We start from the raw sequence: 17189 nt of genomic DNA on the forward strand, positions 1-17189 counted from the left end.
AGAATGCTGCTGCTACAGGAGAAAACAGGACTTGGTTGGAGGCTTTAAAGAAGCTCTGTGCCACACTGATGTGAGGCGCTGGTTGATCCGAGCAAGGAAACCATGGTTTCAGTCCTGTGTCAGGAAGAGTCAGACTCTAACTCAGCAGAGAATTACAAGACATTTCTGTCTGAACTACAGTAGTGACTTTGACCCTGACAGGGAACCCTGAGAAGGTAGACACCCTTAAAGTGCACTCCGAACCCTTTAAAGCAGAGAGGCAGTTCATGTGCTCCCAAACTATATAACTACCCCTTGGATCCCAGCAATCGCTTTCCAGAGTAGCTGCTCCAGCCCTCAGGAAAGGAGTAGAGGACAGTCTCAGTTCTGCTGCTTCCTCAAACAAAGGCTGCCCTCGGATAAAGAAGCAGTGAGAGAGTACAGGGTGTGGGAACAAAAATTTATGGCCTTTCTTTTTTCAAGATGGAATGGTTTACCATTTCTGGTAGTCTTACAGTTTTATTGAACAACTATATTTTCTTTTTTCAAACAGGGACTATGGGCTTTCCTATCTCTCCTTGCGAACCAGCATTGGTCTGTGGACTGCATTTTTATGCATAGTATTAGTAGCAACCGATGCAAGCAGTCTTGTGTGTTACATCACTCGATTTACTGAGGAGGCTTTTGCAGCACTCATTTGCATCATATTTATCTATGAAGCATTGGAAAAGCTTTTTCATTTGGGAGAAGTATATGCCTTCAATATGCACAATGACCTGGATAAACTGACTTTATATTCGTAAGTGTTAGTTTTTTACTATCAAGATAATACTAATGGAGCACCTTACAGTCTATTAGTAAAATTTCTGAATGTATAAATGTAAGTGCAAATGAATGTATATAATATTATGCTTTCAAGAATTCTTTTTAATACTCTGTTTATTTAGTGCTTGAATATTTGTATCTTGAATGTTTTTAATACATATTCATAAAAATTGCAGCTTTGAATATAGATAGTGCAATCTCAGGTAAATATAAGAGAAGGCAATGGGTAGGTATGGTATAGATTCCATATTAATCTCGACTAAATGTTTAAACCTGTTGGGCCAAGTCCTGCTCTCTTACACCAAATCTCCACTAACTGAAGATCAGTTTGTTTTGCTATATACAGTCTGGGCAGATATGCTGTAGTGAATCTTAAAACTTTAAATAATATATGTACAGTTTTGTCAACTGAAAAATTTGTTAAAATATCTGTAAAATGTTTTCAGTAATGTAAATAATTATATAGACTAAATTTATACAAGAAGGATGGAACTTTTGTACCTTCTAATACTTTTCTATTCACATTTTATTTTTAGAGGCAGTCACAAGATATATACGTTTTTTTTATTTTTACTTGTTATGTTTGATTTTCAGGCTTGGGTCCATTGGAAAACTATTCCTCTAGACCTATCAAATAGTTCAACTATCTTCTTGCCTGTCTCTGTTTGTTTGAAATAACTCATTTGTCTTTAGTTCTCTGTCCAACCCATTAAAACCATGAGCAGGCTGTTTTATGGAGTGCCAATACCCCAAAATGCATTTCACTTGCAAACAAATTTGCTTATGTAAAGTGCAATTCAAGCATAAAATTCAGGTTCATTGCCTCAGATTTTTTAAAATTCTGTTAAAAGGATGCTGTCAACCTGAATATTTTAAGCTCAGTTTACTTTCAGATTAAGCACTCTGGTGTCATAAATATTTAAAAATTCTGTTTAAAAATTGTATTGGGGTTTTCCTGCTCCTTAGTTCATGTTTATAAGGATCTTTTCAACAATGGTGAAACTTAATGAATGAACAGGTGAAAAAGTGAAACTGACTCTACCCAAAGTCTGTCAAATGCACAATGTAAACCAGATAGGAAAAACAGAGAAAAGCAGTTGTTTTTTGTCAACTGTTCAGTTATATTCATCTTCAATATAGTAGGTACCAAGTTATAGGAATAAATGTGATTTCTTCCCCTCAAGTTTATAGTGTCTCTCTTATAAGGACATTTTTGATTGGCGCCTACTACATGTTTCTGGAGAGAAACCTCTCTCTTATGCAGTTTTGAAGGTATTTCATATGTTAGAATTTGAGAGGAAAATAGATGGAACACTTTTTCCTGGAACTCTTCAGAAAATATTTCTAATAGTTCTTTTTAATAAAGCCATTCTCTTATCTCGTGTGCTACTAAATTTCACTTTACATAATGAGGAGACTTGTTCTCTGTCGTCTTTTAGTAATACTTTGGGATAGAAGTTGTTGTACACCCTTTAAGTTTTTGCAAATGTAAATTGCTTAAAATTGCAACATTGTGTCATGAGTTCAAAAGCAAACTGAAACAAGAATGAAAAGGTCTTTACTTGATACTTAATTCTACTTTTCAGATGTGTGTGTTCTGAGCCTCAGAATCCCAGCAATGAAACTTTACAGATGTGGCTGAAGACCAATACATCCGTGGATACTATAACATGGACTAACCTCACAGTTTCTGTGAGTTCCTCAAAAGTTTAAAACACTAACAGACTGTCACTTATTTTTCATGTTGTTTCATCCCCCAGTTGAACCTGGATCAGCTTTTTTAGAGTTCTGCATATACAGAACACTTTTAGAGTATTAGGAGAGAATTGAAAGATGAAAGAATATTTCCCCCCTTTTGAGTAGGTTAATGCCTTCTTTTTGTTTTATTGTCCATGCTAATAATTCTCAATTTCACAATAAGATCTTGATTTAAATCTTAAATATTATCTGGGCCCTATTTTGTGTTGGTAGGCAGGGCCAAGTTCTTTCAGTGGCTTGGTACATTTTTTGGAATTAATTGGTAATTGTTTGCTGTATTACTGTAGTATATCTTTCTAAAAATAAATGTTTCTAGAATGAGGCCTCAATTCAGGAAAAGACTTGTGAATGTGCTTAAGACTCATTGATTTCAACAGATTTAAGTACATGTGTAAAATTAAGCATGTACTTAAGTGTTTTGCTAAATGAGGGCCTGAAAATTGTATACAGTACATTTGAGTATCATTTTTTGGTTCTGGAGTGATGGAGAAGTCAAAATAAGTCTTCAACTATAATACTGTATGCTAGGACTAAAAGTAAATACAAGTTTAAAAAAAAAAGGGGGGGGGGGAAAGCAGTACATAGGAATTATCCAGAATCCTAAAAGGTATTATCCATATGTTTGTCTGTTTTTCTACTACATAAACAACCAGTTCTGAAATTTCTGTCCTGATCTTCCCCAGACTCCTTTGCTCTAGAATAGAAACAATATTAACAACTTAAGATTTGCTACCAAACTTCTCCAACTTTAACAGCATATGTTGAGAGTATTTGGTAGGTGGTCCTTTATCTCCCTTAAGTCTTGTGGTAATTAGTCTATGTAGAAAACTTTAATATAGACTTCACGCTTTATAAAATAAAAACTTAAATTCAATATGTTTGTAGGTTTTTTTTAGAAAATGCTTGCCTTGGAGAAAGAGCTGTTGAACCAAGAGTTACAGTAGATGAGCATGACCTGAGTAAAGGAGGAACTGTTTGCTTGAATTCAGCTGAGGAAAAAATAAATTAAAAAAATTAAATTGGGGAAAAATTATAAGATTTTTATAATGGTAGAATGTGACAGTACAAATATTTGTTTTAACCTGTTAGAGTATGGAACTGGGGGAAACCTGCAACAGAAGGGAAAAGAAACAAAGTAGCTGCATTAGAAAAATGCTGATTAGGAGTGAGCAATGGAGAAAGGCAGATGAGAAGGCGAGAAAGGGAAAAAGTTGAAGGGAAGGAAGCTGAGAAATGATTTAATTTCAATATTGAAAATTCCACTCTGTTTCTGTGGCTGGGTAGAAAGACACCACAGTGCTACACTGATGTTCCAAAATGGGAGCAACCTCATGGAGGTGAGTGCAAGGTATTTAGTAGGAGACGTTGTCAACTGTGCTAATACTCCCAAATGTCTGACTGTGGCACTGGTGGCCAAAGGTTTGTTTTGGGGATGAAGGTTGGTGTATCTTGCACTGTCGTCTCCATATAGAGAGCGTGCCTAATGTTCCCACAACCTTTCCCTTGCTGATTGCATTCTTGTCTGCTACTGTGCTCACCTTATCTTTCCAAATCTCTTGTGAATCTTTTCAGGAGTAGACTCTTCCAGACTTAACTTCCACCTAGATGACATATTTGTCTAATTTTTCCCTTGTGTTCTCCCTGTCAGTATCCACCTGTTGTCTCTTTTATGACACTTAGATTGTAAGCTCTTTTCGGGCAGCTACTCATTTTGTTGTGTTTGTATAGCAGCTAGAACAATTGAACCCTGTTCCATGACCCAGGCTACTAGACACACTACTGCAATACTGCTACAGATTCAGCTTTCCATTTTCACTCAGAAATTATTTGGCTGTTTTATACAGCTTCTTTCTACTCTTGCAAATTGCTTTTTTCCTTTATACAACTCAGCTGGGGAAATAACCTCTTCTCAAGAATCAAACACATTTTCACAACAATTAGGCTAGTGGATGATTACTTTAGTTTAGTGAATTAAACAGCAACATTCTTTCTTCTAATAAAAGATACAGTTCAGCTTTAAAATATGTCATACTATATCCTCTTAAAGTTTTAAAGGTAGAACTGTAAGTGGAGGAGAAACTACTCACAGGGCAAGTACAAGCCATAGAATAAAGAGATGGGGAAAACTGAGGTGCCATTAAAGTGAGGGTGCTCATTTTTGTCATTGTCAACTTGAAAATTGATATTGCATGCTGTTTTATTGATCTTGGGCACTCAGCCCTCCCCTTGCAGCAGTCGTCATCTTGTTGGTGTTTTGAGAAATAAGTCAGAAATAAGGTGGTTATGTACTGTGGAATCCTTTGTTGTGGGGTACTTTCCCCTCCTTGTGCTGAAAAGGCTCTGGGAATATTGAAAGTTCAAGTTTAGATCCTGAAACTATTTTGGACATATACAAGAATGAGTTATTTGAAATTTCAACATTTTTCTTTTTCTTTGAATGCAATTTTTTTGTTTGGTGAATTTAAGGGGGAAGCCACAAGTACGATGCTAGAATGACTTTTATTTTAAAGAGTGTAACTTGGGTTTTTTTGTTTTGTTTTTTTATTTGCAGGAATGCAAAAAGTTTCATGGTGTGTTTCTTGGATCAGCTTGTGGTCATCATGGCCCATATATTCCAGATGTTCTGTTTTGGTCTGTGGTATTATTCTTTACAACATTTTTCCTCTCCTCTTTTCTCAAGCAGTTTAAGACCAAACATTATTTCCCTACTAAGGTAAATAGGATACACTGCCTTTTTGTTTTGAAATTAGTCTTTCTTTCTTGCATGCAATGTTGTAATGTGTTACAGTTTTGCTTTTGCTTAAGTGTTTTCAAAGTTTCAGAACATTGTTTTGAGCATATTACTTTGCTGAGATCATTCTCCTAGTGAGAACAGAAAGAAATAGGTGATTGAAAATTGATTGATAATGCTGTAAATTTAGGAATTGAAACTATAAATATAGCCAGAGGGTGGTGGAAATTGTTAAGTTTATGATAACTGAACTGTCATTTTCTTAAATTCTTTGCTCTATTTACAGCAATGAATAACCTAAACATACAAAGGCCTAAGCAGGCCCCCAGATCCACATTGGGACATAGTCATATCTCATAAAGTGATTAGACATCCACACGGTTTGCCACATCCATTGGCACAGGATAATGGGGTAATACCTAGTGTGGGAAAAAGTATATCCCCAAATCCAAGAGCAACTTCCCTTCACTTAACCTCTGTTAGGGGGCTGATCTAATCCTTGCTGCTTGGATGAAGTGCCAGAAGTTAATTCCTGTTAACAAAAAGAAAGTACAGAAGATGCTAGTGAAACTTGTATCCATTTATTGTGTACATTAAGTTTTACCAGTCCATCTTCCACAGCTTGAAACTGTCCTATAGTATAACCCAAATTGGTTGAAGTGTACACATGCAGATTTCAGAACTCAGTAAAACTGTATATTCTAGAGTGTGTTCTTGGAAATAAGAATGACAGTGCAGAAACAAGATGTATGAAAGGAACAGTTGAGCAGTGCCTGGCAGTCAGCCAACTCACAAGTGAGAGATCTGTGAGATTAGCCAATAGCACTGGGTTGGCTGGCTGGTTCTACCACTCTATTATATGGGAAATCATCTTTTGGGGCAGCCTCTACAATGTTTTGCAAGCTGAAAAAGTCATCACTGTTTGTGCAGATATCTTGCAGAAAAGCAACATGGCTATTGTTTTATAGTGAAATCACACCTTATCATATAGAGAATGCAACTATACTAGTATGTAGTGTTCAGGATGGTATTGGAAGTTAATCATAGAAATTAGTTTTGTTATGGAATGGTTATGTTATGGAATGGTCATTATATTTTATATTTTGAGGGGAGACACATGCATCTTGTTAGGGTGAGGGATCTGTTTTTTATGGTCTGGTCCTTCTTCTAAGGCTAATGGAAACCAAAAGCTAATGGAATTCCAAAAGCCTTTGGAGAAAACAAATTCCTTTAACGGATAACTTCTTCAAGGATAGGATTTTAGATAATATTCTATCGTCCATTAATAGGGCAGACAATAAGACAATAGGGTTATGGTCACAGGTCACTTTAATTTACAGATAAAGTATGAGAGAAAATAGATGAGTGCCAGTGATGGGAGTCTTGGGATAAATCTGATCTGTTTTATCATTTAAAAAAAATTAAACTGATTTAAAGTTTCAGAAAGTATCCATTTTCACGGGCATGAAATACAGCAGTGAAAATAGCTTGCATATTAAGATACCGTTTTTCCTTCTAGGTGCGCTCTACAATCAGTGACTTTGCTGTATTTCTAACCATATTGATCATGGTTCTGATTGACTGGCTTGTTGGAGTTCCTTCTCCTAAACTTCATGTTCCTGAGAAATTTGAAGTAAGAAACAAAACCTTGTCCATTTAAAAAGGTTTAAATGATCTGCAATTTTGTGGGTAGTTAAGCAGTGAAAAAATGAAAATATTGCTGTTGAATATGGAAAAATACGTTTACTTTTTTATGTTTGCAAACAAATAATAATACGCCTGTAATATGCCTGTTTTTTCCATGCTGATTTTTTGTTATTGTTGGTTGACTTGTATTTTTAATTTCTCTGAATTTTCTGTTCTGGGTCTAATTCTCATCTAATAATCTTTGCTGCTGTGTGTTGTTCTAACTCATTGGGTAGAATGAACCCTTTTTCAAGAGAGATGTGTAGACGCCAAGGAAAATGGAAAGGATTATTTTTGTTTTGTCTTGCTAACTAGTTTTCATATAAACCCATACCCTCACATGACTGAATGTTATAATGATGCACACCTAGCAGCTAATTGCACCACTCCTTCAGTCCACCAAGCAAATGCATTTTAGGGATAAGCCTTGATAAGATCCTCTCCTACACCAGTGTTGCTGATGACATAGCACTAGTTTATCAAATCAATGGATGAGCTACTTGAGGCACATAAAGCCCTGAAAGCCCAGCAGCAAAAGTTGACCTGAAAATTAATTGGGGTAAAACCAAACTTCTTACGATCAGCAATTTTGAACATGCTGCAGGTTCTAGTATCTTAGTAAGATTTTTGGTGATTTCACCTACCTCTGCTCTGTTATTGATAATATGGGCAGCACTGAGAAACAGCTTGAAGCCAACTCTGCAAAAGCATAGTCAGTAAAAGAGCATCTCATCAAGAAAGTCCTTCATAAACCAAACATGCTGATAAGTAGAGAGACAAAGCTGAGGATTTATAATGCTTTGGTGGTCATTATTCTGACCTGTGGGACTGAAACATGACCTCTCAGGCCTGGTCTATACTGGTGGCTTAATTCCAATTAAAGTCCCTTAATTCGAATTAATTACTCCCGAGTCTACACTTGCGCATTGTTAATTCGAATTAAGGAGCCTTCAAAATTGAATTAATAAAACCACCTCTGCAGGTGGATTAGTGCCTGAAGCGCATCAGTTAATTCGCATTAGTGTGAGAGTGGACGCAATGGGACTTAATTTGAATTAATTGGCCTCCAGACTGTGTCCCATGATGCCCCATTTCAGTACCCTCCCCCAAAGCAGTCCCAGGAAGATTTAAATCTTCATTTCCTGTGGTGAATGGTTTTAAAATCCAAGCTGCGATCACCCCACACACACACAACAAGCCGTTTGCAGTTTGTCGCTTTAAGGGTTTGAAAGATTTCACCCCCCTCCCGGCGTGGTGAATGCGTTTTAAATGCCCATCAAGCACTTTGCAGTTTGTCCCTTTAAGATTTGTCCCTTTGAAAGTTTAGCCCTTTAAAGTTTGTCCCTTTGAAAGATTTCTCCCCGCATGGTGAATGCGTTTTAAATGCCAGCAGTGAGAGGAAATTCTTTGCTACATTGTTTCAGTGGCCAATCATGGAAATTGATACTTTCTTAAGAGTTTATTCATGGTGCTACATGTGGATACATTATATCATGCTGTCCATCAGTGAAATGGAAACATTTGTATCACTGTATTAATATACTAACTTATTCCGTTGTTATTTATCTTACATTCAACAGATACCTGTAGAATCAAAATCAAAGGCAAGCAATATACAGGGAGTGGTGGGGGGAGCATAAAAGGCAAACAGCATACAGTTTTAAAGTAAACCAGGATAAGCTGCGATGTATTTGTCACGGTCAAAATGAGAGCATAGTTCAGCTGGCTCCATGTGCCTGCAGCAATGGCGATCGGGGGAGTAAAAAAACAGCATGAAAATCCTTTTCCTCTTTGTTTGGGAGTGGGGGAAGAGGGTGGGGGAAGGAGCACTACATCCTGGGATGATGACACTCGTCATAACAGCCTCTATGGTTAGTTGCACTGTGGGATAGCTTCCCGCACTGTGGAATAGCTTCCCGCACTGCACTGCTTTCTAATTCGAATTAAGGCTGGCCAGTGTGGACACAAGAAACTAATACAAACACTGTAGTGTGGACAGTCTGCATTGCTTTCTATAAATCGCTTTCTGTAATTTGAATTAAGCTAATTCGAATTAGTGCTGCAGTATAGACATAGCCTCAGTGTCAAGATTGAAAAGAAGTTGGATATCGTTCAGATGAAGCATGTTCAAAAGTTTGACAAATGGACAAATTCAAGTTGAATGAAGAGATCCATTTTTTTAGCTAAATGTCCCCCACTGCCTTAAACTGTCACCCAGCACTCTAAAGTTGTATGGTCATCTGCTCTGAAGCATACCAGATGTCCAAATGGGACTTATCTTAGACTCCTGAATCAATAAAAGCAGAATGGAAAAGGCTCCCAGAAGACCTGAAACATGGTTGATCAGCGTCTACAGACACCTGTCCCTCACATGCATCCTACCCTGAAACACCCCAGATTTGGTTCAGGATAGAACATCATGGAGGCACACAATGCATTTGGTGGCCTCTTCACTGTCTCAAGTGACAGCATGAGAACCAACGTAATATAACCTAACCTCAGTCCAAGCCATTTTGATTAATTTAAAAACTTGAATATGATTTTTTTAAAATGCCTTTTAAAATAAAAGTCTTTAATAGCAGTCATTTATAGTTATCGACTTTCATTCCTATTATTCAAATTTGTTTTCCAGCCTACTCGAAAAGACAGGGGATGGCTCATAGATCCTCTTGGAGGTAATCCTTGGTGGACACTCCTGGTAGCTGCTATTCCTGCATTACTCTGTACCATTCTCATTTTCATGGACCAGCAAATCACAGCAGTAATCATAAACAGAAAGGAGCATAAGCTGAAGGTAAATAGTTAGCTTGCCTCCATTTTCTAATATATTCTAAACTCATTTGTGAGCATGTAAATCAACTTATTGCAAAATAAACTCTTTTATTGTTCTCTAAATAGGCTACATAGCTGTAAATAGTCATAGAATCATAGAAGTGTAGGACCGGAAGGGACCTTGAGAGGTCTTCTAGTCTAGTCCCCTGCACTCAAGACAGGACTAAATATTATCTAGACCAGTGGTTCTTAACCTTTCCAAACTACTGTACCCCTGAAGCCTGAGTCCCACCCCCACGGGGCTGAGGCATGTAACTTAGTTTCATGGCGCCCCTGTGGCTCCAGGCAATTCCCTTTCTTGCCACCCCCAATACCAGCTCTGCACTTGCGACCCCTCTAAACCCCCAGGTTGAGAAACACTGATCTAGACCATCCCTGACAGGTGTTTGTCTAACCTGCTGTAGTGTAAGTCTAAGTTGCAGCTACTAAGTGACCTATTCATATCTAGTAACAAACACATGACTGCTAGTATGGTGGGCACTCTAGAAATCTATCTATAGAATTTTTTTAGTCATTTAGAGTGGAACTGTAAGTGTGTAAATCTTTTATGTACTGCAAATCTTCATTTTTGCAGGGAACTAATTTCTTTACTTGACTTTACAGAAAGGATGTGGCTATCATCTTGATCTGCTCGTGGTTGGTGTTATGTTGGGGATATGTTCTGTAATGGGCTTGCCTTGGTTTGTGGCTGCAACGGTCCTTTCTATAAGTCACGTCAATAGCTTAAAAGTAGAATCTGATTGCTCTGCCCCAGGAGAGCAACCTAAATTCTTGGGAATCCGGGAGCAACGAGTGACAGGGTTAATGATATTTGTTCTGATGGGTCTGTCCGTGTTCATGACCTCTGTTTTGAAGGTAAGAGATAATGATTGTTACAAAACATAACATACTTTATATTTTAATATCATTATTTACTATTTGATAATATAAGCAAGTTTAATATACTAATTAAAAGAAATCCATTTTCATTTTAGACTTGTTTTTATGTAAATAGATGTTTGAAATAGTTTAATAGAAATGATGGAGGAGATGAGAGTAAAAAGGACATCTGAGAAGATAAGGAATGAGTATTTATTTCTTATAAACCCTATCTCAAATGGTTGATTACTTAAGACTCTTTTCTGACTAGTTATTTTTCAGTTTTCTAGGTCCAGGTTAACTTGTGGCAGGTCTGTGTCCCTAATGCAGTTAAGGGAATGAAGGAAAAAGAAAGATACAATAGCTCTATACATCTGCTTGAATGGCAACAATAGAAAATAGGAGAAAGATGTAAAGTGCATTTCTCAGGAAAATGACTCTGTTAAATGGCATTGTGGGATTTCATGTTTGTCTCAGTTATTTACATATACTGTGTTCTCACTATTCAGACAATATTTTGTTTTGTCTACCTACCAATCTTGTAAACTCGCTTAGGTATTGGAGTATCAACCTCAATCCTTTCTCTACAATGCATCACTGGGCATAATAAAGGTTCTGTTGGTCAGATTAGGGCCCTACTTTACATCTATGCATTATCTCTAAATTATTCTCTCACTGCTTTCGGTGATAGAGATGGCAAGGAATTTTTCGATGAAACCAAAACTTTTCACTGAAATCATCAGTTTTGATGAAAATGAGAGCGAGAAAAACTTTCATCCGGAATAGCTAATAGCCTGGTGGTTAGGAAACTTGCCGGCAATATGGGAGACCCTGAATCAGGCAGAGCAGGGATTTGAATCTGAGTCTCCCACATCCCAGGTGAGTTCCCTAACCACTGGTGTGTGTGTGGGGGAGGTGTCAGTTTTTTTTCTACTATTTTTTTAAAGGTCTCTCTTTTGTTCTGAATGGAACAAAAACAAATGTCAAAATCTCAACATTTTTCATGAAACAGAATTCTTGTTTTCTGGCCAGCCCTATTCATATGGCTCTATGTAATTATAACTGGTTGGAACATAATAAATCAATTCAGTTGATGCACAAGTGTGAGCAGAATCAAGCTCACTTTGTCTTAGCTGTATTGATTCTGCAGGATTGAAAGGAGTAGAGAAATAAAAACTTTTATCACTGAAGTAAGCCATATGCACTCTGCATACATGAAAGGAACAGATCTGTTAAGATGCCATTTTTATGTAGTAACTTTTCATAATAGAACCACTCTTTAAAGTATTAGAGGTTGACTGTGTGTGTTACAATAAATAATGGTCTCAAAGAAAAAGTTTAGATTACATTATAGAAAAATATCCAAATTGAGCAATCTGACAATGGAAAAGCCACCAAGAAGTCACAAAGGCACTATCAATGGAAACATTAAAAAACCAATCATCTAACACTCTTAATGGAGTATTGTAGAGACGTGAAGATGCAGAAGAATGATATCTGATCTGTAATGCTCCTTTCACATTTAATGCCTGATTCTTATGAAACTCAGTTCAGTTTCCATGGAGCCAAAAGCAGGTGGAAACTAATAATAAATGTCTATTCCTTGTGCAATGCTCCATCTAATTTTCTTTTTAATTTAAATGGCTATTCTCTTTCCCTTTTGCTTCCAACTGCTTTCCCTCCCCCCACCCCGATTACACTTGTCTGTAGGCTATTGTGCTTTTGTTCAGTGTATTGATGAAAAGCATGTATTTATTTCTTCATGCCTGTTTAAATGTAGTAGTAAGGAAGTTCAACACCAATGAAATTTCTTAGTATGTCTAATAGCAAATGTCCTCACTGTGAGCCACCCCACCGTATATAATGAACATGACTTGGGCATGATTCTGTGCTGTCCGGCACAGTACGTTTCAGTAAAGCTCTGTGTTCAAGCTTAGTTGCAGCAGTTCACCTTTTGAGATGCACATCTATATCATGGTAGTCTTCAAAGCATTTACAGCCCTTCAGCATTGACAACTGGAGAGCAAAGTCAACCTCAACCTACACAATACTCTTCATTGGTTTATATGGGATATAAAGGCCTGATCCAAGGCCCATTAAGTCAATGGGAAAACTCCTATTGATTTTTGTAGGCTTTAAAACAATCCTTTATCAGAGCAAAATTTGGCATTGCATAATCTGAGGAACTGGATAGTTCAGGAGATTTTAGCGACCTTTCATTTCACTTGTGTTAGCCAGATTAGTGACCAAAAGTAAATATCGTGATGGTATATTATGTGAAATAAATTGGTGATCTCAATCCATTTCTTAGCAGATGGCAGTCTGTTACATAAACCAATTTATTTGACACTAACTGTCACTCAGGTTGCAGTCTCAGACAGGCCAAGGATTAATTCTACAGGCAGTCCCTTGTTTAGGACATGGTTGAAGCACAGTGGCAAACCTGCTCCTCTTCCTCGTTGCTGCATATGCTGTATCTATTCTCTGGATAAATAAAGGACTTCAGACTGTACATATATCAAGCTGGCACTTAGAAAAGAAAAGAAAAGAAAAGAAAAGAAAAGAAAAATTAGATCCCTACACTTAAGCACCTTCCATTAACCTGTACTGCCATATTTTATTATGTGATTCTATAAATGTAAACTTTTAACTTTTTTTTTTCCTCTAGTTTATTCCAATGCCAGTTTTGTATGGTGTCTTTCTTTATATGGGAGTATCTTCACTAAGAGGCATCCAGGCAAGTTCTATTTTTATTAAACAAGCAGATTGCTTTTTTTTAGAAAACATTTTCCACTTGATGAGGGTTCTAGGAAAACACTAAATTTGTTTTTGCCTGGAATGTTCTTTCTATGAATAAAAAACATTCCAGGTGCTCAGGGTAAAATTGGAAATATTATCTTAATTCAGTTGCTTTGCATCAAATGAAAAGGAAACTTCAAAATGTAATTTTATTGAAGTGTAAGTAAAGGTACAATGTATTGTCAGATTAGAATGTAGAAAAGTACTGAGCATAAAGTCCGGATCATTGCTTTAATTTCTAGGACACTTAAATTCTAGCATATGGTCTTTCACTAGGCACTTGGTGAACAATATGAAATCCGTAAATATTGTCACCAATTTTCTAAAATTCTAAGCAAGTAATGATTTAAATCAAATATTCACTATATTAATGCATTTCATGTAAAAGGCTATAAAAAAAAGTTCCAGAGGGGTAGCCGTGTTAGTCTGTATACAGCAAAGACAACGAGAGTTCTGTGGCACTTTAAAGACTAACAGATTTAATATTTGGAGACATAAGCTTTCGAGAGGCTAGCTTTCTTCTTCAGATGCAGTAATACAAAAATAGGTAACACAGAGGTATCATACAGGAATCCAATGTGTTCTCAATGCACTTGGATTCCTGTATGATACCTCTGTGTTACCTATTTTTGTATTACTGCATCTGAAGAAGAGAGCTAGCCTCTCGAAAGCTTATGTCTCCAAATATTAAATCTGTTAGTCTTTAAAGTGCCACAGAACTCTTGTTGTCTTTGCTATAAAATGAAGGAATCTTATTTTCAATATTCCTGAAGTAATTATCCTGTCCACTTCTGCGTGACTAAAATCATTAACTGAGGATGACTTTCTTCTCAATATAGTTTTTTGACCGTATAAAATTGTTTGGCATGCCTGCCAAACATCAACCTGATTTGATCTACCTGCGTTATGTGCCACTCTGGAAGGTCCACGTCTTCACAGTTGTTCAACTCACCTGTCTAGTTCTTTTGTGGGTGATTAAGGCCTCTGCAGCTGCTGTTGTTTTCCCTATGATGGTAAGTTCTGTCCTATCTTTGAGAATTTGTTCATTTTCAAAAAAGGGTTTGTGGATTAATATCTCCCTTGAGGGTTTATTTGCTGATTGTAAAAAAGGGTTCTAATAAAAATCCTCCTCTTTGGAAGCTACTTGTATTTTCTTTCATTCTTTAAAATAAAGATCAGTTTAATTGAATAGCTGTAGACTCGGTAGAAATGTATGGTTTGTGATAGTTATCTCAGTGGTCCATCTGTTCTTGTAGTAGTGAGTAAGATTTATGTTTTTGAAATTATGATGTGATAACCTTCGTATGTGTAGAAAAAAATATTCTATCCTTGGTTTAAGAAGCTGTTAATATATTAGTGTATAAATATTGTTATTTTTCTAACATTCATATAAATATATTCTAAGGGATTCTGTTCTGATTTCCTGTAAGGTTCTAGCATTAGTGTTCATTCGTAAGCTCATGGACTTATGTTTCACCAAACGAGAGCTTAGTTGGCTGGATGACCTTATGCCAGAAAGTAAGAAGAAGAAAGAAGATGACAAAAAGAAAAAGGCGAAAGAGGTAAGTGTACAAAAGGCCAAAAGTGAGTCAAAAATTGCTAAAGGGAACTACTACAGAAAACGTAAGCAAATACCCTGCTATTCAGAAGTTGGCAGTGTAACTGCCATGAAATTCAAAAAGACCTGATGAAGTAGTTTACGTTAAATACACATGGGTTTTTACACCTAAGGTAATCATCATTTGGAATTATCTGCCTTAGGAGTTATTGCCAGAATCTCTGTTGTTAGGATGCAAGGAGAGAAAAGGACAGTTATAAAAATATCAATGGCATGGGATTTGATACATACTGTGGTTCAGTGGATTTTCCAAATTTAGCATCAGAAGCAATTTTTACCATGGCATATTGGTTGTGTTGGGATTTTCACCATTCTCTAGAGACCTAAGGTGACACCTGGCCCTACTGAAGTTAATGACAGAACTTCATTGACTTCATTAGGGCCAGGATTTCACCCACTGTATGTGACAGGGCTGTAGTTAAAACAGTAAATAAGTACTTATTAGTCAACTAATTTTGCCTGTATAATTTTCCCCATAAAAACTTCAGCTAAACTAGCCCTCTCATAGCCAGTTCCCTAACAAACCTTTCAAATATATCATTAGAGGTTCTTGTTTATCTTAAGCTTTATTTAGTTGAGGGGAGTGAAGGGGGAAGAAAAATATCTCAGGGAAGTTCCCCCTGCCACTACAATATTCAAAGGTAAATATGTAATTTTTTCCTACTGAAAAATGTCTAATACTCAGTCTCTTTGGCTTGGGCTACTTGCTCTTTCTGCTTCTTGAGTAATTTCATACATGTGACTTGCAGGAAGCAGAGCGAATGCTTCAGACAGTGGACAGTGAAACTGTACATCTTCCATATGAAGGAGGAAATATCTTAGAGATTCCTGTAAAGGCCCTAAAATACAGGTATGATACAACTTACTGCTTTTTTAAAATGTGGGGGTTTTAAATAGATTTGTATTATATGCTGTATTTATATTTTTTGCTTTAGTTAAATAAAAATAATTGACATATTTTAGTGAACAAGTTTACATGTTAACTTGTGACTCATCTAGCTAGCTGTGGAGGGTTGGGGAATGGGAAAGGATTGAAGCAAATCTTGCTTTTTATGATACAGGGGCTGTGTATCCCCCTTTTTTTTAAAAAAAGAAAAATTTGCATCTTAATAATTCATTCACATAACCATCTTGAACAGATCAGATGACTCAGTTTCGACCAGCTGTTCACAGGGTGAAGAAGCTGTTTTGGTCAGTTCTTGTCTGTAAAATGTTTGTGTGTTACTATGCATGGCTAATAAAGTGAAACGTTAGGTGTCATTAAATTATAGTTAACTAATGGCATTACTTGAGCCATATGTTTTACCAGCTACTTTGATTTAGAAAGTTGAGATCTAAAACTGTCTTTTGCCAATCATAATTTTTACAACTCTTTAATTATAAGTGTGCATTTATGAAATAGTTTTCAGACTATTAAACTGGAACCAGAACTATTAAAAATAACACGCTCACTATTTGGATAAATTATCTCCAATTTTCTTCTGCTTAGAATGAGCTTTGTTCTTCACTGCTTACAACTTGTGGAATCACATCTGAAGAAACTGGGTTTGAAATACTACCCTCCTGATGAGATAGTGTGTTTCAAACCCACTGTGCATAAGGTGTACGCTAGTGGAGATTCAGGCAGTATCCCCAATCATTCCTGTAAAGAGACTACACTTGTGGGGGAATTGAATGGGAGGATAAGTGGCAAAAATGACATGACTGATACACTGTATGATGTCTGTATACTTGTCCAAATGGGAAAAAATAAATTTCTGCAAAATCTAGATTTTTATAGGTAATCCAGCAAATATCACCTGACTTCAAAGGCTGGATCAGCAGAAAAAGTTGACAGTTTAGGTCTTTATACTTCATGGTATAGGTCCACTTCAACCTCAGTTCATTTATCAAATTCAGAATACTAGTGTCTCTATACTATCTTCCCAAATTATTTCCTGGGGACAGGTCAGAACAATTATGATCTCTGAAAAACATCAGCCTTTTTTTTTTTTTTTTTTAAGTATGACATCTTATTATTCCTAAACAACCCATAATGAATTTTTGAAAGATTACAGGAAAAGATATTTGGGGAAATGAAGTACTTAATTCATATTATGCTGG

The 17189-nt window shown here is 36.5% G+C and overlaps 1 protein-coding gene across 5 annotated transcripts in view; it reads left to right on the top strand.

The window, feature by feature from the left end:
* Positions 1-17189, top strand: part of SLC4A7 (solute carrier family 4 member 7) — a 133613-nt gene that overhangs the window by 107634 nt on the left and 8790 nt on the right. For all 5 annotated transcript variants that reach the window (XM_067561883.1, XM_067561885.1, XM_067561886.1 and 2 more), the window contains 10 exons: positions 533-778; positions 2391-2496; positions 5114-5275; positions 6813-6926; positions 9612-9773; positions 10415-10666; positions 13338-13406; positions 14308-14481; positions 14899-15030; positions 15836-15936. In XM_067561883.1, coding sequence (XP_067417984.1) covers positions 533-778; positions 2391-2496; positions 5114-5275; positions 6813-6926; positions 9612-9773; positions 10415-10666; positions 13338-13406; positions 14308-14481; positions 14899-15030; positions 15836-15936 — 1518 coding nt within the window. The remainder of the gene's footprint in view (positions 1-532; positions 779-2390; positions 2497-5113; positions 5276-6812; positions 6927-9611; positions 9774-10414; positions 10667-13337; positions 13407-14307; positions 14482-14898; positions 15031-15835; positions 15937-17189) is intronic.

The sequence above is a fragment of the Emydura macquarii genome, unplaced genomic scaffold, assembly GCF_026122565.2.
Source record: "Emydura macquarii macquarii isolate MOO-44397 ecotype Brisbane River unplaced genomic scaffold, CSIRO-AGI_Emac_v2 contig_2422, whole genome shotgun sequence".
NCBI classification, from domain to species: domain Eukaryota; kingdom Metazoa; phylum Chordata; order Testudines; family Chelidae; genus Emydura; species Emydura macquarii.